Source organism: Salvelinus namaycush, chromosome 4 (genome assembly GCF_016432855.1).
Source record: "Salvelinus namaycush isolate Seneca chromosome 4, SaNama_1.0, whole genome shotgun sequence".
Lineage (NCBI taxonomy): Eukaryota > Metazoa > Chordata > Actinopteri > Salmoniformes > Salmonidae > Salvelinus > Salvelinus namaycush.
In genome coordinates, this window is record NC_052310.1 from 78,329,650 (window position 1) to 78,356,770 (window position 27,121).

The 27,121-nt window shown below is 42.0% G+C and overlaps 1 protein-coding gene across 1 annotated transcript; it reads left to right on the forward strand.

The window, feature by feature from the left end:
* The first annotated feature begins 11,639 nt into the window (after positions 1-11,639).
* On the forward strand, positions 11,640-26,874 carry LOC120046837 (protein LSM12 homolog A-like). Its single transcript, XM_038992384.1, has 5 exons — positions 11,640-11,785; positions 22,088-22,218; positions 23,203-23,312; positions 23,984-24,110; positions 26,226-26,874. The coding sequence occupies exons 1-5, from the start codon at positions 11,659-11,661 to the stop codon at positions 26,310-26,312; spliced, it is 582 nt and encodes a 193-aa protein (XP_038848312.1). The 5' UTR covers positions 11,640-11,658; the 3' UTR covers positions 26,313-26,874.
* The last annotated feature ends 247 nt before the right edge of the window (positions 26,875-27,121 follow it).

Consider the following 27,121-nt stretch of genomic DNA (forward strand, 5'->3'; position numbering starts at 1 on the left):
ATGTTATTGATTTTGTAGAAATGGAGGTCAGGTGGGGCTTCTGACCAATGATACTGGATTATTACTGATTACTCATTGTCGTAGGAACTCTGATCTACAAAGCAAAGTAATGAATGACAATATAAAGTGCAAACAATGTTTTTAAATGTCTGAAGATGTATAGACTTTATAGCACATTGTAACAGCTGCATATACTGGCCATCCCCCTCAACCCAACCCCAGATCCCTTCATAGACAGACAGATCTCATACGCAAGTGGCTTGTGTTCTTTTTTTATCCTTACCACGAGTGAAAATGCTCCTCTTTTGCAGTTTCCTTATATCTACTATTCAATTCAATCACAGTGTGTGGAACCTATTGACTGACAGTCAATCAGATGGTCCCAAATCCAGTGACAAAGCACTTAACTTCAGTGTCAAGGGAAAGTCCTGGAGAGAGAAATGTAAAGATTGTATTCATGACTAACATATTTTTATATTTGCCAGGTGAGAGTATAAAAACAATGGGTGTGTGAATGTACTTCAGTCAGATTGAATGCTCAGTCAGTTGCCACTGCTTCATGGACAGCTTCCATTTTGATCTTGTCTGCTATTCAAATGGCTGAATAAAATGATTCAAATGGTTCCCTACCCACAGGATAGCTCATTTGGACAACTTTAAGACCATACTGTATGTGTGAGGAATTGTACTATTCTTTCAAAAAGGACTTTAAAAGGACTTTTGAGGCGTTTTGTTTTCAAACTTTTTATGTAAATTAGTTGACTGTAAAATGTAAATTAGTTGGCTGTAAACATTCAGATGCATGTTTTATTATTTGTCCTGATCTCAAACAGAAACACATACAGTATACACAGTGTCCTGAATCTGGTCTGGGATCTATGATATACATCTGGGATATACATCTGGTCTGGGTTCTGTGATAGACATCTGGGATATACATCAGGGATATACATCTGGCCTGGAATCTGTGATGGACATCTGGTCTGGGTTCTGTGATAGACATCTGGGATATACATCTGGTCTGGGTTCTGTGATAGACATCTGGGATGGACATCTGGTCTGGGTTCTGTGATAGACATCTGGGATATACATCTGGTCTGGGATCTTTGATAGACATCTGGGATATACATCTGGTCTGGGATCTATGATAGACATCTGGGATATACATTTGGTCTGGGATCTTTGATAGACATCTGGGATATACATCTGGTCTGGGATCTTTGATAGACATCTGGGATATACATCTGGTCTGGGATCTATGATAGACATCTGGGATATACATTTGGTCTGGGATCTATGATAGACATCTGGGATATACATCTGGTCTGGGATCTTTGATTGACATCTGGGATATACATCTGGTCTGGGTTCTGTGATAGACATCTGGGATATACATCAGGGATATACATCTGGCCTGGAATCTGTGATATTCATCTGGTCTGGGATCTGTTATAGACATCTGGGATATACATCTGGGATATACATCTGGTCTGGGACAGACATCTGGGATATACAGTACCAGTCAAAAGTTTGGACACACCTACTCATTCAAGGGTTTTTCTTTATTTTTACTATTTTCTACATTGTAGGATAGTAGTGAAGACACCAAAACTATGAAATAACACATATGAAATCATGTAGTAACCAAAAAAGTGTTAAACAAATCAAAAAATATATATATTTTCCGATTCTTCAAAGTAGACACCCTTTGCCTTGATGACAGCTTTGCACACTCTTGACGTTCTCTCAACCAGCTTCACTTGGAATGCTTTTCCTACAGTCTTGAAGGAGTTCCCACATATGCTGAGCACTTATTGGCTGCTTTTCCTTCACTTTGCGGTCCAACTCATCCCAAACCATCTCAATTTGGTTGAGGTCGGGTGATTGTGGAGGCCAGGTCATCTGATGCAGCACTCCATCACTCTCCTTATTGGTCAAATAGCCTTTACACAGCCTGGGGGTGTGTTGGGTCATTGTCCTGTTGAATAAAAAAATGATAGTCCCACTAAGCGCAAACCAGATGGGACGGTGTATCGCTGCAGAATGCTGTGGTAGCCATGCTGGTTAAGTGTGCCTTGAATTCTAAATAAATAACTGACAGTGTTACCAGCAAAGAACCACCACTCCATAACACCTCCTTCTCCATGCTTCATGGTGGGAACCATACCTTCGGCGATCATCCGTTCACCTACTCTGCGTCTCACAAAGACACGGCGGTTGGAACCAAAAACAAAACTTTGGACATCAGACCAAAGGACAGACTTCCACCGGTCTAATGTCTATTGCTCGTGTTTCTTGGCCCAAGAAAGTCTCTTCTTCTTATTGGTGCCCTTTAGTAGTGGTTTCTTTGCAGTAATTCGACCATGAAGGCCTGATTCACGAAGTCTCTTGTGAACAGTTGAGATGTTGAGATATGTGTGTTACTTGAGCTCTGTAAAGCATTTATTTGGGCTGCAATTTCTGAGGCTGGTAACTCTAATGAACTTGTCCTCTGCAGCAGAGGTAACTCTGGGTCTTCCTTTCCTGTGGCGGTCCTCATGAGAGCCAGTTTCATCATCACACTTGAAGGTTTGCGACTGCACTTTAAATTCTTAGGGCTGAGATCCCGGTAACGGGATCGATATGACAACAGCCAGTGAAAGTGCAGGGCGCCAAATTCAAAAAACAGAAATCTCATAATTTAAATTCCTCAGACATACATGTGTCTTATACCATTTTAAAGGTAATCTTGTTGTTAATCACGCCAAAGTGTCCGATTTCAAATATGCTTTTCAGCGAAAGCACCACAAACGATTATGTTAGGTCACACCAAACCACAATAAGCACAGCCATTTTTCCAGCCAAAGATAGGAGTCACAAAAAGCACAAATAGAGATAAAATGAATCACTAACCTTTGATGATCTTCATCAGATGACACTCATAGGACTTCATGTTACACAATACATGTATGTTTTGTTTGATAAAGTTCATATTTATATAAAAAAATCTGAGTTTACATTGGCGCGTTACATTCACTAGTTCCATAAACATCCAGTGATTTTGCATAGCCACATCGTTTCAACAGAAATACTCATCATAAATGTAGATGATAATACAAGTTATACACATGGAATAATAGATATACCTCTCCTTAATGCAACTGCTGTGTCAGATTTCAAAAAAACTTTACGGAAAAAGCAAACCATGCAATAAGCTGAGACGGCGCTCAAAACAATAGTCAAATTAGCCACCATGTTGGAGTCAACAGAAACCAGAAATTACATGATAAATGTTTCCTTACCTTTGATGATCTTCATCAGAATGCACTCCCAGGAATCCCAGGTCCACAATAAATGCTTGATTTGTTCGATAATGTCCGTTATTTATGTCCAATTAGCTATTTTTGTTAGCGCGTTTGGTAAACAATTCCAAAGTCACGAAGCGCGTTCCCTAAAAGCTGACTAAATCTCCAAAAGTTCAGTAACAGTCAGTAGAAACATGTCAAACGATGTATTGAATCAGTCTTTAGAATGTTGTTAACATAAATCTTGAATAACGTTCCAACCTGAGAATTACATTGACTTCAGATGAGCGATGGAACAGAGGTCCTCCTCATGTGAACGCGCATGGTCAAAGAATGGGCAGGTCATGGCAGACCTGACTAATTCCTCTCTCATTCACCCCCCCTTCACAGTAGAGGCATCAGACAAAGTTCTACAGACTGTTGACATCTAGTGGAAGCCGTAGGAAGTGAATACTCATTCATATCTCGCTGTGATTTCAATGTGATCTTGGTTGAAACTCGACCAGCCTCAGAATTTCCACTTCCTGTTTGGATTTTTTTCTCAGGTTTTTTCCTGCCATATGAGTTCTGTTATACTCACAGACATAATTCAAACAGTTTTAGAAACTTCAGAGTGTTTTCTATCCAATAGTAATAATACTATGCATATATTAGCAACTATGACTGAGGAGCATGCCGTTTACTCTGGGCACCTATGTGCACCTTTCATCCAAGCTACTCAATACTGCCCCTTCAGCCACAAGAAGTTAAGAAACTTTCAAAGTTCTTGACATTTTCCGGATTGACTGACATTCATTTGAAATGCATTCCAGGTGACGACCTCATGAAGCTGGTTGAGAGAATTCCAAGAGTGTGCAAAGCTGTCATCAAGGCAAAGGGTGGCTTTGAAGAATCTCAAATATAAAATATATTTTGATTTGTTTAACCCTTTTTTGGTTACTACATGATTCCATATGTGCTATTTCATAGTTTTGATGTCTTCACTATTATTCTACAATGTAGAAAATTGTACAAATAAAGAAAAACCCTTGAATGAGTAGGTGTGTCCAAACTTTTGACTGGTACTGTACATCTGGGATATACATCTGGTCTGGGATAGACATCTGGGATATACATCTGGTCTGGGATAGACATCTGGGATATACATCTGGTCTGGGATAGACATCTGGGATATACATCTGGTCTGGGATAGACATGTGGGATAGACATCTGGGATATACATCTGGGATTGACATTTGGGATAGACATGTGGGATAGACATCTGGGATAGACATCTGGTCTGGGATAGACATGTGGGATATACATCTGGTCTGGGATATACATCTGGTCTGGGATAGACATGTGGGATAGACATCTGGGATATACATCTGGGATTGACATTTGGGATAGACATGTGGGATAGACATCTGGGATATACATTTAGGATAGACATGTGGGATAGACATCTGGGATGTACATCTGGGATAGACATTTAGGATAGACATGTGGGATAGACATGTGGGATAGACATCTAAGATATACATCTGGTCTGGGATAGACATCTGGGATATACATCTGGTCTGGGATAGACATGTGGGATAGACATCTGGGATATACATCTGGGATATACATCTGGGAAATACATGTGGGATAGACATCTGGGATAGACATCTGGGATAGAGAGACATCTGGGATATACATCTGGTCTGGGATAGACATCTGGGATGTACATCTGGGATTGACATTTGGGATAGACATCTGGGATGTACATCTGGTCTGGGATAGACATTTGGGATATACATCTGGTCTGGGATAGACATCTGGGATGTACATCTGGGATTGACATTTAGGATAGACATGTGGGATAGACATCTGGGATGTACATCTGGGATAGACATCTGGGATAGACATCTGGGATATACATCTGGTCTGGGATAGACATGTGGGATAGACATCTGGTCTGGGATAGACATCTGGGATATACATCTGGTCTGGGATAGACATCTGGTCTGGGATAGACATCTGGGCAAGACATCTGGAATAGACATGTGGGATAGACATGTGAGATAGACATCTGGTCTGGGATAGACATTTGGGATATACATCTGGTCTGGTATAGACATCTGGGATATACATCTGGGATAGACATCTGGTCTGGGATAGACATTTGGGATATACATCTGGCCTGGTATAGACATCTGGGATGTACATCTGGGATAGACATTTGGGATATACATCTGGTCTGGGATAGACATTTGGGATATACATCTGGCCTGGTATAGACATCTGGGATAGACATGTGGGATATGCATATGGTCTGGGATAGACATGTGGGATAGACATGTGAGATATACATCTGGTCTGGGATAGACATGTGGGATATACATGTGGGATAGAGTAATGAAGCTGTATCCTTTCCACCAAACCTCCAACCAGACAAAACGCAAAACTCTGAAGCGTTCTAGTTTATTATTTTATTTAATTTAAATGTATTTGCTTGCTGAGCAGAGTTCTTTAGTCTGTAAATGTGAGCTTGCAGAGCGCTGTGATGAAATATTAATTAAAAACTAAAAGAATGTGTTTTTATCTCATGATAACTGATTGTAATCTGTACAGTCAACCCTATGTATTGAATAATAGCATATTTATAAATGGTTACCAACTGAAAAACATCCTGCATGTCATTTATTTGCTTTGGTCTTTCAGGTGAATGATATGAATAGCTGCATACAGTATTCTGACATTTTTATTGTCAGGGCATTTCTTATTTAGTGTTACTTATTAACTTGCCAAGCAAGCATAAACTACTAGTCTGTAGCTGGGTACAGCAAACTACTTGAGATGAACAATGACTCATGAATTGATTAGGTTTAACCAGAAGGTGGAACTATTTCCCTATAGTTCAAGTTTTATCACATGCACAAACAGGTACAGTGAAATGCTTAACTTGCAAGCTCTACCCAACTGCAGTAATCAATATCAAAATAGTATAACTAATTTTAAAAGATATAATACAGAAAAAAACGAGAAATAAGAGAGGAAGCCATAATAACATATCATTTGTCAATCACTCAATTTCGTAAGGCAGCATTGTAACTAAACAAAGTGAGATTTTGCATACATATTTGGGAGGGATGGAGGGAGACAGTTACACTGCTGGTTACATAGCTGGAAATAGACACAGTATAAGGTAAGAGATAAAGAAAACATTTGGCCTATATCATGCATACTTAAGAAACACGATTACATATTATGTAAACGGGAACGATACACTCTTCAATCATCAGCAGAAAAATTGCCATTCTGCTTTTGCCTAATTCGCTCGATAACAATATGGAAAAAGGGTTTATCTTGCTGCGCAACAATTTCTTGGCCTACTTTTGAGGCCTTGTGGTTAGATTTTGGTCATTGGGCTAGAAATTTCAGCTCCACCTGGCAACCCTGGCCACCCAGACAACTGCAACTCCTATTGGTTGAGAAAGTACACTACATTACCAAAAGTATGTGGACACCTGCTCGTCGAACATCTCATTCCAAAATCACGGCCATTAATATCGAGTTGGTCCCCCCTTTGCTGCTATGACAACCTCCACTCCTCTGGGAAGGCTTTCCACTAGATGTTGAAACTTTGCTGCGGGACTTGCCTTCATTCAGCCACAAGAGCATTAGTGAGGTCAGGCAATGATGTTGGGCGATTAGGCCTGGCTCGCCGTCAGGGTTTCAATTCTTAAATTGGAAACTTAAATCCGTTTTACCTCATTTCTACCAGCATGTTAAATGTGCAAACAGAGGGAAAAGACCACTACAGTCCCTGTGCCCCAAAACACTAAGGTAACCTGCCTAAATGACTACTGACCCGAAGCACTCACGTCTGTAGCCATGAAGTGCTTTGAAAGTCATGGCTCACATCAACACCATTATCCCAGAAACCCTAGATCCACTCCATTTCCATACTGCCCCAACAGATCCACAGATGATGCAATCTCTATTGCACTCCACACTGCCCTTTCTCACCTGGACAAAAGGAACACCTATGTGAGAATGCTATTCAATGACTACAGCTCAGCGTTCAACACCATAGCACCCTCAAAGCTTCCATACGGGCCGCCCCAGGTGGTAAGGGTAGGTAACAACACATCTGCCACGCTGATCCTCAACACGGGGGCCCCTCAGGGGTGCGTGTTCAGTCCCCTCCTGTACTCCCTGTTCACTCATGACTGCACGGCCAGGCATGACTCCAACGCCATCATTAAGTTTGCTGATGACACAACAGTGGTAGGCCTGATCACCGATCCAGATGAGACAGCCTATAGGGAGGAGGTCAGAGACCTGGCCGTGTGGTGCAAGGACAACAACCTCTCCCTCCTTTTTTTTTGGTATTTTCTTAAAACTGCATTGTTGGTTCAGGGCTTGTAAGTAAGCATTTCACTGTAAGGTCTACACCATTTGTATTTGCATGTGACAAATAAGATTTGATATGATATTACCTAAGTCCAGGATGGACAAAGGGGTCGTTGTTGGGGCTCTGTTTCTGGACCCAAGGAAGGCTTTTGATACTGTTAACCATGAGGTTCTCATCACAAAATTGTCCAAGTTCAACTTTTTTCCCGATGCCTTAAGATGGATGAAATCATACCTTGAAGGCAGAACTCAGTGTGTCAGTGAGCAATGAGCTGTCTCCCACTCTTAGCTATGATGTGGGCGTTCCCCAAGGGTCAATACTGGGGCCCTTCCTGTTCAGCCTGTACATTAATGATCTGCCTTCTGTCTGTACTGGGTCTGAAGTTCAAATTTATGCAGATGATATAGTGATATACAGTATGTGCATGCAAAGAGCAAACAACAAGCTGCACGAGAACTCACTACTGTAATGGTCCAGGTGACAAAGTGGCTCAGTGACTCATGTTTGCATCTCAATGTGAAAAAACTGTCTGCATGTTCTTCACAAAGAGGGCAACTGATGCTACTGAGCCAGATGTCTATGTGTCAGGGGAGAAGCTCCAGGTGGTATCTGATTTTAAGTACCTTGGCATCATACTTGATTCCAACCTCTCTTTTAAAAAGCAGGTGAAAAAGGTAATTCAAATAACCAAATTCAACCTAGCTAATTTCGGATTTATACGAAATTGTTTAACTACAGAGGTAGCAAAACTGTACTTCAAATCTATGATACTCCCTCACTTAACATACTGCTTGACTAGTTGGACCCAACATTAAAATCCATTCAGTCTGTCTATGAACGGGCTCTCAAAGTGCTTGATAGGAAGCCAAATAGCCATCATCAAATCAAATCAAATCATATTTTGTTGGTCACATACACATGGTTAGCAGATGTTAATGCAAGTGTAGCGAAATGCTTGCGCTTCTAGTTCCGACCATGCAGTAATATCTAACAAGTAATCTAACAATTTCACAACAACTACCTTATACACACAAGTGTAAAGGAATGAATAAGAATATGTATATATAAATATATAGATGAGCGACGGCCGAACGGCATAGGCAAAATGCAATAGATGGTATAGAGTACAGTACATACATATGAGATGAGTAATGTAGGGTATGTAAACATTATATAAAGTGGCAGTGTTTAAAGTGACTACTGATACTTTTATTACATCAATTTTTCCATTATTAAAGTGGCTAGAGTTGAGTCAGTATGTTGGCAGCAGCCACTCAATGTTAGTGAAGGCTGTTTAACAGTCTGATGGCCTTGAGATAGAAGCTGTTTTCAATCTCTCGGTCCCCACTTTGATGCACCTGTACTGACCTCGCCTTCTGGATGATAACGGGGTGAACAGGCAGTGGCTCGGGTGGTTGTTGTCCTTGATGATCTTTTTGGCCTTCCTGTGACATTAGGTGGTGTAGGTGTCCTGGAGAGCAGGTAGTTTGCCCCCGGTGATGCGTTGTGCAGACCTCACCACCCTCTGGAGAGCCTTACGGTTATGGGCGGAGCAGTTGCCGTACCAGGTGGTGATACAGCCCGATAGGATGCTCTCAATTGTGCATCTGTAAAAGTTTGTGAGTGTTTTTGGTGACAAGCCGAATTTCTTCAGCCTCCTGAGGTTGAAGAGGCACTGCTGAACCTTCTTCACCACGCTGTCTGTGTGGGTGGACCAATTCAGTTTGTCCGTGATGTGTACGCCGAGGAACTTAAAACTTTCCACCCTCTCCAGTACTGTCCCGTCAATGTGAATGGGGGGTGCTCCCTCTGCTGTTTTCTGAAGTCAGCAATCATCTCCTTTGTTTTGTTAACATTGAGTATGAGGTTATTTTCCTGACACCACAATCTGAGGGCATTCACCTCCTCCCTGTAGGCCGTCTCGTCGTTGTTGGTAATAAAGCCTACCACTGTAGTGTCGTCTGCAAACTTGATGAACCGTAGGATAAATAAGGGGGCATATGAGCAGACAATGAAAGCTCTTACAATATTTGATGATTACATTTCTCTAAAACAGGTTATAGGCTACAGTAGAAGAGTCAGAAATGTAGGTGCAATTTAGAGGGGTAAATAGACCAAATTATTAGGGTGAGGCACATGGGCTACTAACATCTTACTACACAACATACACTTAGTATTACTTTCTTAGCTACAGTATACATGTCTCCCTGGCATATTACATAATTTATGAAGCAGCATACAATACATTTTTGGACTCACATTGTTCATGCTGTGCTCACTTGAACAAGAAGGTGGCGCTGCGGTCCTCCGAATTAACAGTTGTTTTGAGCGTGGCACAAATCATGCTTATTTGACAGCATGGCCAATGTTGAATGTTTATCATTTTCAATTTGGGAAAAAAAAACTTAATCCCAGATTTGGGACCACACAGCCACTGTCACTGATTTCTTCCAAACCACTCGTTGAATTTGCGATTTCCAACTTGTTGTGTAATGTTTATGTCCAATGGCCTATGAGCACTGATACGTTTTATCCATAATTTCTCTTCATTATTTATTTTCATATGAAAAGGATTAAAAAGGATTTGCCAGTAGATTGTCAATTTGATTAATGATGATGAATGCTAGCTAAAATTGTGAAAGTATGATGTTGACATGATCAGTCCAATAAAAGCTTCTGTATAACGTGGTTTGCTGTCATTTTATCTGTGGCCAATGACCTTGAGCCTTCTTGGATGGGCACTTCTATGGCAGCTGAAGGGCTAAAATGTTCAAGGTCTCCTTACACTTGGCAGTGACGTAATCCCCATTAGTGACAGAACACTGAGCCAATCACGGCGCAGCGCTCCATATGTTCTGCTGGCTTGCCCCACCACCACAGAAAGCACTGAGCTAGGCTGAAACACCTGCATTTTGGAGCTGCCTTACTCAAGAAAACAAAAAAGAGACCATAGCTGTGTTCGAATACTCATACTAACCACACAATTTGTGACATTAATTGACTATATAGTATGCTTATTGGTCATAGTATGGATATAGTTATTATTGCAAAAGTTCCCGGATGTCGTACTAAATTCACCAAAATACTAAGTATACACGCAGAGAACACTATTTCCGTACTTTTAGGGCCAATAATGCAATTCTTCAGTAAATGGGCGTGGCTTCACAACGTTTTCAGATTTGAAGAAAATGGCAGAAAATATGCAGCCGATGTCCGACGAGAGCAAATACAAATTCATTGAACTAACTAGTGGGAAATGTTAGGGAAATATTTAGCAATGTAATAAAGTAATTACTTTTTAAATAAGTTACGTTACATGTTGTGTTGGCTGACAATTTGTTAGCTACGCTATCCTTATGAAACGCATAGCATTACAGTAGTATGTGCCTGTATGTTAGCTAGTTACCTAATGTTCTGAATTTACAATCTGACAACGCTCTGGATTTACGAACGCCCAGAGTACACTCTGTTACTGCAGATTGAATTTACGAACACACCCGAAACCGTACATTTTTTTTGCTAGTCATTTGTTGTGTTAACAAGCTAGCAAGAGGTTGCATAGCAACAGCATCAATTTCCGTTAGACAGGAGCAGCTCTAGTATGCTCAACTGAAACGATACAGTTTGTTTACAGTATACTAAAATTAACTAATAGTATATAGTATGTAGTATATACTCATTAAGTATGTAGTATACAGTATGTTAGTATGGGTATTCGAAACACAGTCTATGTTGGTATGCAGCTTTATTAATTCAATGATATATATAATTTTTTATATACATTTTTTCATCCAAGGGATCCAACAATATGATATCCTTGGTAAAAATCTAAATGTAATGCTAGAATGCCAGCTAGCTACAGTATGAACTGTGGAATTAATTAAAATCATCATATGCAACGTATGTAATTTGACATTGCCCGAAGTCGTCCAAGTGACGAGTTCACGTACTAATTTTACGTAATACTGGAGCTCCGCTTTCCTGGCGGAGAAGATGGCGGCTCCTGGACCGGGGGAGTATTTTAGCGTCGGGAGCCATATCTCTTGTCTTACCTGCTTGGGCCAGCGTCTGCAGGGAGAAGTGGTGGCCTTCGACTACCAGTCCAAGATGTTGACTTTGAGTATCCTTTCTCCATTTTAGGATGCCATTGAATCATTGGCCTGTGTGCCTTCGGCGAGGGCCTGTCTGTAACCAACATATGTCAAATAGTTATCCGCGCAGGCGTAATTGTAGCTAGGCGAAATGCTTAGCTAGCTGTGTCCGACGTGAAATATTTTGATACAATTCATTACTTTTGTATTACATTTTGTTAATGTTGCTGGAGTTTTGCTCTGATCGCGTAGTTGTTGCTTACATGTGTTGTGAGCCAACGTAGAATTGCTGATCCTCGACTAGGATCACTATTTGGCAGAACCCATTATGGCATCATGGCAGATTCATTAACAGTATACAGTAATTGTTATTGGCTAGCGTGACAGTCTTGCTTACTAACTGACCAGCGCAGATGGTTTTGACATGCGATATACTGTCATTCTTATTGCCACCTAACTGATTGCAATGGTAGGTAAGTGACAATTAATTTCATTTCCTCAACGCTAACTAGCGACGTTCATTTGCTGTTAGTTAGCAGCTATCGTTAGCTTGCGTTTAGATAGCCAGCAAATTATAATTTATGGTACCATTTGACGCTGTTAAGAATATCAAGCATAAAGACAGTCTTAGTTATCAATCGGATTAACTAGCATGGCATGATTGACTTGTCAAAGTCAGTGGATGACCCAAGGGTACCTAGTTAACGTTAGTTAGCTAGTTAGCTAGATACGGTAGTATGATGAAACATGCCGGTTCTGTCACTGTACAGTAAAGCTAGCTAGCTAAAAGCGAATCTTATTGGTCAACTATATGGCTCTTCAATAAACCTTGGCCCAAGTAACTAGCTGAAAAAGCAATGGATTTCTCTCGTCAATCCACACTTTTGAGGGTGGGCGTAGGACCACCATATGCATGTGCTCCAATGACTGGTTGTCAGTAGCCCTTGATCATGACTCTCAGTTCCATTACATTACACTTAAGACGTTGGATGGAAGCGTCTCCTGTAGTAGTGGGTGGGGGTTGTTAAAATCTAACGCTCGGTCTGAACATTAAGATGCATAGCTTGCAGTGCAGTTTTGTATTTCTAGCGCGCATTTTCCGTACTTGAGGCACATGTGCTTCGCTTTTCAACTAGCAAAAAGCTTGGTAGTTGGAGTGTGTGTATTCGTTTGTATGCAACGGTAAAGCAACGTACGAGTAGAAAATATTGAGCTCATGCGGTGCTGACCTGTTGCACCCTCTACAACCACTGTGGTTATTATTTGACCCTGCTGGTCATCTATGAACGTTTGAACATCTTGAATAACAATCTTGCCTTAATACCATGTACTCTTATCTCCACCAGGCACAGCCAGATGAGGACTGGCCACCCCTCAGAGATGGGTTACTCTCTAGGTTTCTTCCTATGTTCCTGCCTTGCTAGGGTGTTTTTCCTAGCCACCGTGGTTCTACATCTACATTGTTTGGGGTTTTATGCTGGGTGTCTGTATAAGCAATGTGTGACATCTGCTGATGTGAAAAGGGCTTTATAAATACATTTGATTTGGTACACAGAACACACCACTGCCTAGTGCTGCACCCCCAAAGCACTGCGCCATTGACAATGAATGACTTCCGCTGGAACAGTTTGATGCATACGGTGGACATGAGGCGTAATGACCTTAACTTTAATATCAGAGAGAAATCATTTGAAAAATACAGGTTAAATTGATACTCACCTTGGTCGTGCCGAAGTGTAATGGAAGTGTAGTTTAGTCTGATGGAGGCTCCATATCTTTAACTGCTACAGTGTAGTTTGGTCGGATGGAGGCCCCATAGCTGTATGGATCTGCTGCAGTGTAGTTTGGTCGGATGGAGGCTCCATAGCTGTATGGATCTGCTGCAGTGTAGTTTGGTCGGATGGAGGCTCCATAGCTGTATGGATCTGCTGCAGTGTAGTTTGGTCGGATGGAGGCCCCATAGCTGTATGGATCTGCAACTGCTACAGTGTAGTTTGGTCGGATGGAGGCTCCATAGCTGTATGGATCTGCTGCAGTGTAGTTTGGTCGGATGGAGGCTCCATAGCTGTATGGATCTGCTGCAGTGTAGTTTGGTCGGATGGAGGCTCCATATCTTTAACTGCTACAGTGTAGTTTGGTCGGATGGAGGCTCCATAGCTGTATGGATCTGTAACTGCTGCAGTGTAGTTTAGTCGGATGGAGGCTCCATAGCTGTATGGATCTGCTGCAGTGTAGTTTGGTCGGATGGAGGCTCCATAGCTGTATGGATCTGCTGCAGTGTAGTTTGGTCGGATGGAGGCTCCATATCTTTAACTGCTACAGTGTAGTTTGGTCGGATGGAGGCTCCATAGCTGTATGGATCTGTAACTGCTGCAGTGTAGTTTAGTCGGATGGAGGCTCCATAGCTGTATGGATCTGCTGCAGTGTAGTTTGGTCGGATGGAGGCTCCATAGCTGTATGGATCTGCTGCAGTGTAGTTTGGTCGGATGGAGGCTCCATATCTTTAACTGCTACAGTGTAGTTTGGTCGGATGGAGGCTCCATAGCTGTATGGATCTGTAACTGCTGCAGTGTAGTTTAGTCGGATGGAGGCTCCATAGCTGTATGGATCTGTAACTGCTACAGTAAGTGTGTCTTTATTTGAAGGATTCTTTCTCGCTGATAAGACAAGGGCCATATGTTTAGAAAGCCATTTCGCAAGCAATGATTATTGATGTTTCTAAACGTTAAAGATGCACTATGCAGAAATCATTCCACCATTTCCTGGTTACGCAAATCGTAGTAGTGCCTCTAATTTTCGTTGGTGACAAAACAAGCAAGTATAGTGTAGAGTTGTTGTACCATCTAAACCGCTGTGAAAAATATTTTCCATAACCAAACATTTTGTATTTTCAGCCATTTGAAGCTGGTGTTCCAAACCAAAAGTAATAGACGTAAGAACAAAACTTAAGAACGTGCAGCATAGAAATGGTGCACATAGAACATATCTACTACCACTTAGACTTGCTTTCAATGAGTGACAGATCTTTAACTTATGTTTCTATGTGAATTTGTTCTGGTTGCCAAAAAAGTTACATATTGCAACTTTAAAACACAGCTTCGGGATTGTAGTTCACATAAGTCGTGGCCGAAGCTAATGGCTGAGAACTGTAGGGAGAAGGCAGAATGCTGCCTACAGTTTGAGCGCTAGGTTGTCACATGCATGCCGCTATTGCCATTTGAACTGTATTTTTTCTTCTCGTTATACTAGTCCACTGAGACTGAAGATGTTGTTTAGCACTCACAGAGCTTCTCAATTTAATTGTAGATTAAATTGTCAATGAATGGCAGTGGCCCCACCAGGAACAAAGCATGCAAACATGTAACCACAGTTGCAATTCTTTCTGTGTTGTGGTTAAAGCCATAACTGTAGTTGGATGTTTTGTAGATGAATAAATCACATTTTATTAGTCACATGCGCCGAATACAACAGGTGTAGATCTTACAGTGAAATGCTTACTTACAAGCCCCTAACCGACATTGCAGTTTAAAAAAATAGAGATAAAAGTAACAAGTAATTAAAGAGGAGCAGTAAAAATAACAATATATACAGGGGGGGGTACCGGTACAGAGTCAATGTGCGGGGGCACTGGTTAGTTGAGGTAGTATGTAGGTAGAGTTATTAAAGTGACTATGCATAGATGACAACAGAGAGTGGTGTGGGGGGTGCAATGCGAATAGTCTGGGTAGCCATTTGACTAGATGTTCAGGAGTCTTATGGCTTGGGGGTAGAAGCTGTTTAGAAGCCTCTTAGACCTAGACTTGGCTCTCTGGTACTGCTTGCCGTGTGGTAGCAGAGAACAGTCTATGACTAGGATGGCTGGAGTCTGACAATTTTTAGGGCCTTCCTCTGACACTGCCTGGTATAGAGAGCTTGGCCCCAATGATGTACTGGGCCGTTCTGTAGTGCCTTGCGGTCGGAGGCGTAGCAGTTGCCATGCCAGTCAGGATGCTCTCGATGGTGCAGCTGTAGAACCGTTTGAGGATCTGAGGACCCATGCCAAATCACGGTGTGCTTGGACCATGTTAGTTTGTTGGTGATGTGGACACCAAGGAACTTGAAGTTCTCAACCTGCTCCACTGCAGCCCGTCGATGAGAATGGGGGCGTGTTCAGTCCTCTTTTTCCTGTAGTCCACAATCATCTCCTTTGTCTTGAACACATTGAGGGAGAGGTTGTTGTCCTGGCACTACACTGCCAGGTCTCTGATCTCCTCCCTGTAGGCTGTCTCGTTGTTGTCGGTGATCAGGCCTACCACTGTTGTGTCATCGGCAAATTTAATGATGGTGTTGGAGTCGTGCCTGGCCGTGCAGTCATGAGTGAACAGGGAGTACAGGAGGGGGCTGAGCACGCACCCCAGAGGGGCCCCTGTGTTGAGGCTCAGCGTGGCGGATGTGTTGTTACCTACCCTTACCACCTGGGGTTGGCCCGTCAGGAAGTCCAGGATCCAGTTTCAGAAGGAGGTGTTTAGTCCCAGGGTCCTTAGCTTATTGATGAGCTTTGAGGATGCTATGGTGTTGAACGCTGAGCTGTAGTCTATGAATAGCATTCTCACGTAGGTGTTCCTTTTGTCCAGGTGGGAAAGGGCAGTGTGGAGTGCAATCGAGACTGCATCATCTGTGGATCTGTTGGGGTGGTATGCAAATTGGAGTTGGTGTAGGGTTTCTGGGATGATGGTGTTGATGTGAGCCATGACTAGCACTTCATGGCCACAGATGTGAGTGCTTCGGGTCGGTAGTCATGTAGGCAGGTTACCTTAGTGTTTTTGGGCACAGAGGCTATAGTGGTCTGCTTAAAACGTGTTGGTATTACACACTCGGACAGGGAGAGGTTGAAAATATCAGTTTAGGCACTTGTTATTTGGTCAGCGCATGCTCGCAGTACACGTCCTGGTAATCCGTCTGGCCCTGCGGCCTTGTGAATGTTGACCTGTTTAACTTCTCTGGGATATGTGGGACGCTAACGTCCCACTTGGCCAAAAGCCAGTAAAAATGCAGAGTGCCAAATTCAAATAAATTACTATAAAAATCAATCTTTCATGAAATCACACATGAAGGACACCAAATTAAAGCTACACTTGTTGTGAATCCAGCCAACATGTCTGATTTCAAAAAGGATTTACGGCGAAAGCACACAACGATTATGTTAGGTCAGTTAGGTCAGTACATAGCCACAGAAAAACACAGCCATTTTCCCAGCAAAAGATAGGAGTCACAAAAAGCAGAAATAGAGATAAAATTAATCACTAACCTTTGATGATCTTCATCAGATGACACTCAAAGGACATCATGTTACACAATACATGTATGTTTTGTTCGATAATGTGCATATTTATATATCCACAAATCCCAGTTTACATTGGCGCCATGTTCAGAAATGCCTCCAAAATTGCAGAGAGCCACATCAAATAACAGAAATACTCATCATAAACTTTGATGAAAGATACATGTTTTACATAGAATTAAAGATACACTTGTTCTTAATGCAACCGCTGTGTCAGATTTCAAAAAAACTTTACGGAAAAAGCAAACCATGCAATAATCTGAGACGGCACTCAGATATAAACAACATTTCTCCGCTATTTTGGAGTCAACAGAAATACGAAATTACATCATAATTACATCATAAATATTCACTTACCTTTGATGAGCTTCATCAGACTGCACTCCCAGGAGTGTTGTTTTGTTTGATAATGTCCAGTATTTATGTCCAAGTAGCTACTTCTGTTAGCATGTATAGTACACATATCCAAACGCTCGCGCAGATCCAGGCGAACGTCGGACGAAAACTTCAAAAAGTTATATTACAGGTCGAATAAACTTGTCAAACTAAGTAGAGAATCAATCTTTAGGATGTTGTTATCATAAATATTCAATAACGTTCCAACCAGAGAATTCCTTTGTGTCTATAGAAGTAATGGAACGCAAGTCGATATCATGAGGAATGCGTGTGACCAGGAACTCTGCCAGACCACTGACTCAAACACCTCCCATCCGGCCCCACATCACAGTAGAAGCTTCATTCAACGTTCTACAGACTGTTGACATCTAGTGGAAGGCGTAGGAAGTGGAAACAGATCCATATCCCACTGGGATTTCAATAGGCGATGAGTTGAAAATTGATCAGCCTCAGAATTCTCACTTCCTGTTTGGATTTTTTCTCAGGTTTTTGCCTGCCGTATGAGTTCTGTTATACTCACAGACATCATTCAAACAGTTTTAGAAACTTCAGAGTGTTTTATATCCAATAGTAATATCAATATGCATATATTAGCATCTGGGACAGAGTAGGAGGCAGTTCACTCTGGGCACGCTATTCATCCAAAGTGAAAATGCTGCCCCCTATCCTAGAGAAGTTAAAGGTCTTACTCACATCGGCTGCGGAGAGCGTGATCACACAGTCTTCCGGTACAGCTGGTGCTCTCATGCATGTTTCTGTGTTATTTGCATAGAATTAGTTTAGCTCGTGTCACTGGGCAGCCCTCGGCTGTGCTTCCCTTTGTAGTCTGTAATGGTTTGCAGGCCCTGCCACATCCGACTAACGTGAATAGCATGCGTGTTTTGTTCAGATGGCATGATTGAAGTGGAATGTCCATCTTACCAGGTATCCTGGTAGTTTTTGACAAGCTATTCCAGAGGTGATAGATGTGACTCCCATCACGGCCAGTTGTGATACAGCCTGGAATCGAACCAGGATCTGTAGTGACGCCTCTAGCACTAAGATGCAGTGCCTTAGACCGCTGCGCAACTCGGGAGCCCATTCATGTCCCTCTACTTTCTCTAGGATGCTTCCTGTCATTCATTGCTATGCTATAACCTGGGAATGTTCTCCTGTGGCTGCAATAGGTGGCAGCATTTCCCTTGGTTGTCATTCCAGCTGACTATGACAGTACTGCTACGGCCTACCCCAAGACTTCCTCAGCCTCTAACCACAGCTGCTGGCGGGGAGCCATGCGCCTGGCAAGACTTCCTCAGTCTCTATCTAACCACAGCTGCTGGCGGAGTGCCATGTGACTTCCTCAGTCTACTACTCTATTACGTTGATCTACAGCTGTCTGAGATTTCACATTTTTGATGTGGAGAATGGACCCTAATATTGACGATAGATGGGGGAAATAGACCCTAAAATTGATGGGGAGAATAGACCCTAATATTGGTGGGGAGAATGGACACTAATATTGACGATAGATGGGGAAAATAGACCCTAATATTGGTGGGGAGAATAGACCCTAATATTGACGATAGATGGGGAAAATAGACCCTAATATTGACGATAGATGGGGAAATAGACCCTCATATTGACGATAGATGGGGAAAATAGACCCTAATATTGACGATAGATGGGGAAAATAGACCCTAATATTGACGATAGATGGGGAAATAGACCCTCATATTGACGATAGATGGGGAAAATAGACCCTCATATTGACGATAGATGGGGAAAATAGACCCTCATATTGACGATAGATGGGGAAATAGACCCTCATATTGACGATAGATGGGGAAATAGACCCTCATATTGACGATAGATGGGGAAAATAGACCCTCATAATGATTGACTCATTCTAACCCTGTTGATGGTGGTGATATATTTGCTCAGTCAAATACCTGTAGAGGAGTAGAAGGCACTCAATCAACGTGAGATGAGGTGCAAGCAAAAAAAATCATAAAGGCATTTGGAAGGAATAGGCTTTACTCTCACGTGAGAAACACGCCTGCCAAATGCTCAGTCAAATGGCTGGATTATTGTGCAGCATGACAGATATGCAGTCTGGACTGTTGGTAAAATGGGGTGTTTTTGTATAGACTTAAAGTGAATCCTCAATATTTATCCACAGGTCTTGAGATTCTTTGAATGTCACTGATGCTCTAGCCATGTGCTAGGATGCTTCTTTTCTACTGTTACTGATGCTACTATGCATTGTGTGATGCTGCTGCGGCTACTATGCATTGTGTGATGCTGCTGCGGCTACTATGCATTGTGTGATGCTGCTGCTGCTACTATGCATTGTTTGCTGCTGCTGCTACTATGCATTGTTTGATGCTGCTGCTGCTACTATGCATTGTTTGATGCTGCTGCTGCTACTATGCATTGTGTGATACTGCTGCTGCTGCTACTATGCATTGTGTGATACTGCTGCTGCTGCTACTATGCATTGTGTGATACTGCTGCTGCTGCTACTATGCATTGTGTGATACTGCTACTGCTGCTACTATGCATTGTGTGATACTGCTACTGCTGCTACTATGCATTGTGTGATACTGCTACTGCTGCTACTATGCATTTTGTGATACTGCTGCTGCTATGCATTGTGTGATACTGCTGCTACTATGCATTGTGTGATACTGCTGCTACTATGCATTGTGTGATACTGCTGCTACTATGCATTGTGTGATACTGCTGCTACTATGCATTGTGTGATACTGCTGCTACTATGCATTGTGTGATACTGCTGCTACTATGCATTGTGTGATGCTGCTGCTGCTACTATGCATTGTGTGATGCTGCTGCTGCTACTATGCATTGTGTGATACTGCTGCTACTATGCATTGTGTGATGCTGCTGCTGCTATGCATTGTGTGATGCTGCTGCTGCTATGCATTGTGTGATGCTGCTGCTACTATGCATTGTGTGATGCTGCTGCTACTATGCATTGTGTGATGCTGCTGCTACTATGCATTGTGTGATGCTGCTGCTACTATGCATTGTGTGATGCTGCTGCTACTATGCATTGTGTGATGCTGCTGCTACTATGCATTGTGTGATGCTGCTGCTACTATGCATTGTGTGATGCTGCTGCTGCTACTATGCATTGTGTGATGCTGCTGCTGCTGCTACTATGCATTGTGTGATGCTGCTGCTGCTGCTACTATGCATTGTGTGATGCTGCTGCTGCTGCTACTATGCATTGTGTGATGCTGCTGCTGCTGCTACTATGCATTGTGTGATGCTGCTGCTGCTGCTACTATGCATTGTGTGATGCTGCTGCTGCTGCTACTATGCATTGTGTGATGCTGCTGCTGCTACTATGCATTGTGTGATGCTGCTGCTGCTACTACTATGCATTGTGTGATGCTGCTGCTGCTACTACTATGCATTGTGTGATGCTGCTGCTGCTGCTACTACTATGCATTGTGTGATGCTGCTGATGCTACTATGCATTGTGTGATACTGCTGCTGATGCTACTATGCATTGTGTGCTGCTGCTGCTACTACTGCTACTACTATTGTTATGAGAATTTCGTTATCAATGTTCATAAACTTCAATTAGTCTACTCAGTTAGCAACCCAGAGTTTCTGGTTTAAATGGTGGTGATCCACTGACATGTTAGAAAATCAATGTGTGTAAATACCCTCACATTGCCATGAAGGCAAGATGCTACCTGTCTGTGCCTGGCACTTCCGCCTCTAGCGAGAGGGTGTGCTCCACGGCAGGGGACATAGTGACTGCAAAGAGGTCTACCCTCTCCCCAGACTATGTAGACATCCTCATCTTTTTGAAAAATAACTTGAAGTTAAGCTCAGGTCTGCTTTGCTTTCTTTACTTTTCTTTGATGATGTGGACACGGGCTATTGTTTCATTCACTATTGTTCAAAGGAAGAAGGTATCATGCCTCATACTGCACTTTAATTTAACAATTGAGTATTGAATATTTTATTTAAATATTTGATTTAAACATTGAAAAGTTTGTTCCTTTAAGTGTTCTTTTAAGTCATAAATGGAAAGCAAAGTTATATTTGTTTCCACTTTTTTTTTTTCTGATCCGAAAAATGATCCGATCTGTGACTCAAAACCGGGATCCGAACAGCAAGTTTTTAAAATTTGTTCCACTACTACTACGCATTGTGTACAGCTACTGCTACTACTATGCATTGTGTACAGCTATTACTATGCATTGTGTACAGCTACTACTATGCATTGTGTACAGCTACTGCTACTACTATGCATTGTGTACAGCTACTACTACGCATTGTGTACAGCTACTGCTACTACTATGCATTGTGTACAGCTACTACTATGCATTGTGTACAGCTACTGCTACTACTATGCATTGTGTACAGCTACTGCTACTACTATGCATTGTGTACAGCTACTGCTACTACTATGCATTGTGTACAGCTATTACTATGCATTGTGTACAGCTACTACTATGCATTGTGTACAGCTACTGCTACTACTATGCATTGTGTACAGCTACTACTATGCATTGTGTACAGCTACTGCTACTACTATGCATTGTGTGGCACTGCTGCTACTACTCAGCTTGTTTACCTTGACTTGAGTTCCTCCCAGAATGTGATCCCTCCAGCAGAAAGCCAACTCTCCACGACGTCATCCTGATCAATTTAGCCTATGTTTCTGAAGTGGATATAATAAATGACCGCACTGAAACTCCTCCTCTAGCATCACTGAATGTTAGCAAGGTAAGCCCTCATCTGCTGTCATACTGTAGGTCCCCCAAATTCAGCCAGTTCCACTGCTTTTTTTCTTTCTGCCCCTCTAATCAGGGACTGATGTCACCATGTGTGTGAAATGAATTATCAGGTAGAACGGAACCAGGAGTAGTCCTGACCTCGGCGGGTAACATTTGAATACCCCTGCTGTAGATGCTGCTTGGCTTTTGTGTATCCTAGCCTAGGCTTTTGTACGGGATTCTTTGTTCTTATGATTAGACTATTTGTATGGAAAACAAAATCTGTTACATTTTTTGTACATCTTATGAACAGGCCAGGTCCAGTGTTAGGTTACTTGCAATGAGATGACTTGAGTTCCATTTGTCACCTGTCTCAAATAATCAACCATCTGAGCCAGTCATTGTTAAATCTTCCTTGTCAACTTTCTCATCCCATTTTTCTGATCAAGGCTATCAATTGTGTTTTCAATTGTAAGCGAAAGTTGCGTCTTGCGCCTATTCCCTTCAAATGCATTTATATACTGAACAAAAATGTAACCGCAACAATTTCAAAGATGGCGAGTGCACAGATGAGCTTCCCTGAGACAGTTTGTGCAGAAACAGAAATCCTTCGGTTGTCCACAGTTTCATCAGCTGTCCGGAAGGCTGGTCTCAGATGAGACCAGAGACCAGCTTCTTCACCTGCAGGTGAAGAAGCCGGATGTGGAGGTTCTGGGCTGGCATGGTACATGTGGTTATGAGGCTGGTTGGACGTACTGCCAAATTCTCTAAAACGACATTGCAGTTTGTGCACAAAATTTGAGAGAGATACACTTTTTGTGAATATGGAACATTTCTGGGATCTTTTATTTCACCTCATGAAACATGGGACCAACACTTTGCGGTTATATTTTTTTCCCGTGTAGGTTTTGATTGCACCTCGACTCAAGTTGGTTGACTGCCTTCTTCTCCAAATCCCCTCCTAACTTTCTCCTCCCTGCCATCTTTCTCCCAGCTTGCCAATCGAGCACGGTCAGAGAAGGAAGACAAGCTGTCCCAAGCATATGCAATCAGTGCTGGGGTTTCTGTGGAGGGCCAGCATCTATTCCAGACTATTCACAAAACGTAAGTGCCTTTTTCAATTCAATAATATTAATTCCAGAGGGGCAGAGTGTCGGTGGGCAGCATTGTCTACTGGTTATAATATATCTGACACGGGCAGGGGATTCTTTATGGATCCCAGGCCGCCACTGGGCCTACTGAATATCCTTTCCAGTTATAATGGCTAGGTTTAGAGGCAGGTGATTTGAATATATCCCATGTTAGGTCAACGTTAATTAAAACATTGAAAGTCTTGACCTGATTTTGGCTTTTAATCTTTGTTTAAATTGGTACGACGCGGTAACGACAATCCCAGCTCCGACACCTCCGTTTTTCCACACACAGCCAACGCGGTGCGACTGATGATCAACTGCTGTGCACACAAACTAAGTGATAGCACGTCGGGCGGCAAGATTCTCTGGGAGAATTGGATAAAGGCATTCACATATACCTTACAGTACTAAGTTGTCCCGCATCTCCCCAATGTCTGTATCCCTATCTACCTTTTCAGATAATAGGCTTAGATAATTGTTGTCAAGTTTTAGCTTCATAAATAAATATTCAATTGAGATTTCATGCTTTATTTCAAAATATTAGATTAAAATGTATTTTAGTGGTTTAAATAGACCTGACTCCTCAGCTCAAGGACTGTTTGAACCGTTAAATGATTTAATTATGTGTACTATGTTCTGCAGCATCAAAGACTGTAAATGGCAGGAGAAGAACATAATGGTGATGGACGACGTTGTAATCTCGCCGCCATACCAGGCTGACAACTGCAAAGGCAAAGAGGGAAGTGCTTTAAGTCATGTACGCAAAATAGTGAGTATCGCTTACCTACTACACCTACATCTGTCTACCTACTACTACAACTTTTAGGTCTGTCCACCTACCTACTGCGGTTAGGTCTGTCCACCTACAGTTGAAGTCGGAAGTTTACATACACCTTAGCCAAATACATTTAAACTCCGTTTTTCACAATTCCTGTCATTTAATCCTAGTAAAAATTCCCTGTCTTAGGTCAGTTATGATCACCACTTTTATTTTAAGAATGTGAAATGTCCGAATAGTAGTAGAGAGAATGATTTATTTCAGCTTTTATTTCTTTCATCACATTCCCAGTGGGTCAGAAGTTTACATACACTTAATTAGTTTTTGGTAGCATTGGCTTTAAATTGTGTAACTTGGGTCAAACGTTTCGGTAAGCCTTCTACAATCGTCCCACAATAAGTTGGGTGAATTTTGGCCCATTCCTCCTGACAGAGCTGGTGTAACTGAGTCGGGTTTGTAGGCCTCCTTGCTCGCACATGCTTTTTCAGTTCTGCCCATACATTTTCTATGCGATTGAGGTCAGGGATTTGTGATGGCCACTCCAATACCTTGACTGTGTTGTCCTTAAGCCATTTTGCCACAACTTTGTAAGTATGTTTGGGGTCATTGTCCATTTGGAAGACCTATTTGCGACCAAGCTTAAACTTCCTGACTGATGTCTTGATGTTGCTTCAATATATCCACATCATTTCCCTCTCTCATGATGCCATCTATTTTGTGAAGTGCACCAGTCCCCCCTGCAGCAAAGCACCCCCACAACATGATGCTGCCACCCCCGTGCTTCACGGTTGGGATGGTGTTCTTCGGCATGCAAGCCTCCCCCTTTTTCCTCCAAACATAATGATGGTCATTATGGCCAAACAGTTCTATTTTTGTTTCGTCAGACAAGAGGACATTTCTCCAAAAAGTACGATCTTTGTCCCCATGTGCAGTTGCAAACCGTAGTCTCGCTTTTTTATGACGGTTTTGGAGCAGTGGCTTCTTCCTTGCTGAGCGCCTTTCAGGTTATGTCGATATAGGACTCGTTTTACTGTGGATATAGATACTTTTGTACCCGTTTCCACCAGAATCTTCACAAGATCCTTTGCTGTTGTTCTGGGATTGATTTGCTCTTTTCGTACCAAAGGGCGTTCATCTCTAGGAGACAGGACGCGTCTCCTTCCTGGGCGGTATGACGGTTGCGTGTTCCCGTGGTGTTTATACTTGCGTCCTATTGTTTGTACAGTTTGAAGGTGGCACCTTCAGGCATTTGGAAATTTCTCCCAAGGATGAACCAGACTCGTGGAGGTCTTGGCTGATTACTTTTGATTTTCCCATGATGTCAAGCAAAGAGGCACTGAGTTTGAAGGTAGGCCTTGAAATACATCCACAGGTACACCTCCAATTGGCTCAAATTATGTCAATTAGCCTATCAGAATGACATCATTTTCTGGATTTTCCCAAGCTGTTTAAAGGCACAGTCAACTTAGTGTATGTAAACTTCTGACCCACTGGAATTGTGACACAATGAATTATAAGTGAAATAATCTGTCTGTAAACAATTGTTGGAAAAATTACTTGTGTCATGCACAAAGTAGATGTCCTAACCGACTTGCCAAAACTATAGTTTGTTAACAAGAAATTTTTGGAGTGGTTGAAAAACGAGTTTTAATGACTCCAACCTAAGTGTATGTAAACTTCAACCGACTTCAACTGTACCTACTGCAGTTAGGTCTGTCCACCTACCTACTGCGCTTAGGCCTGTCCACCTTACTACTACTACTACTACTACTACTACTGTTAGGTATGTCAGCCTAACTTCTTCTACTGTTAGGTGTGTCAACCTTACTACTACTTTTAGGTCTGTCAACCCTACTACTACTACTACTACTGTTAGGTCTGTCAACCTAATTACTACTATGGTTATATGTCAACCTACCTAACTACTACTACTATTGTTATAGCTGTCAACCAACCTACCAATTGTTATAGCTGTCAATGCATTGCCTTTGCTGTGTAACAATTATACAATTAACATGTAGTTTGCACTTTTTCTTAACTTTTGTTATGGTAACAAATAGTAATGATCATACATCTCAAGTTGTCTTCCCTTGTCCTCCTCTGCAGGTTGAGAAACATTTTAGAGACTTGGAAAGTCAGAAGCAACGTTCACAAGCACAGCAAACACAGAAGGACTCCACTTTATCATCTTGAGTCAGCGCAGGGCAGTGTGGGTCGGGCCAGCCAGGGAATGCAACACTGCGGCGGGCTGGTGGACGGCACGGCGGGCAGTCTGTCTCGACTGCCGGACGAGGTTGGCATTCCTAGCCCTCCTTGTCAGAGACCAGGAAGATCCAGCGCTGAAGAGCACTGGGTCCAGAAGATCTAAAAACAGTAACGAAAAAGACACACAAAAAAAAGAGGAAAGAGTTAATCTTAAATTAGACTTTATGAAGATAATTTAAAACATCAACCATGACGCAACCATATAGTTAAAGGAAACTAACTTCATCTCACTCATCCCTCCCATCAATCCATCATCTTCCTCTTGTCCCCAATGGCTTTTCTCCTTTCTTTTCCATAAATGTCATTTATTCAAAAAGAGAAAAATAGAGCAGTCAAAGGCTTGTTGGCTTTATTTCTGTCAGTTTCCTTTTTTTGCTATATCCATGTTATACAAGTGTCTGTTTTTCTGTCTTTTAAACAAAACGTGACTTGAAATGCCACACTTTAAAAATACATTTTCTAAAATAAAAGTAACACATTCTGACTGTAATACAGTAATTTCAATAGCTTTTTGCGAGGCAAAGAACACAAACCTTTGAAAGAGTCATATGGCAAATTATTGATTTCCTGTTAGGTATTTTCATTGTACAATGAATTGTGGTATATGGAACATTGTCTCTGCAAAAGAATGGTCAGTCAATAGTGCAGTAGGCCTAGCCTCATTAAACTGCTGACCACTGCATTCATGATTCTGTTCACATGAAGTGAAACCGAATGTGAGCTCTCGTGAGATCGGT

Coding starts and splice junctions, on each gene's coding strand:
- LOC120046837 (XM_038992384.1), top strand. CDS start 11,659: ATGGCGGCTCCTGGACCGGGGGAGTATTTTAGCGTCGGGAGCCATATC. Junction 11,786..22,087: donor GTCCAAGATGTTGACTTTGA/GTATCCTTTCTC, acceptor AGTTCCTCCCAG/AATGTGATCCCTCCAGCAGA. Junction 22,219..23,202: donor CATCACTGAATGTTAGCAAG/GTAAGCCCTCAT, acceptor TCTTTCTCCCAG/CTTGCCAATCGAGCACGGTC.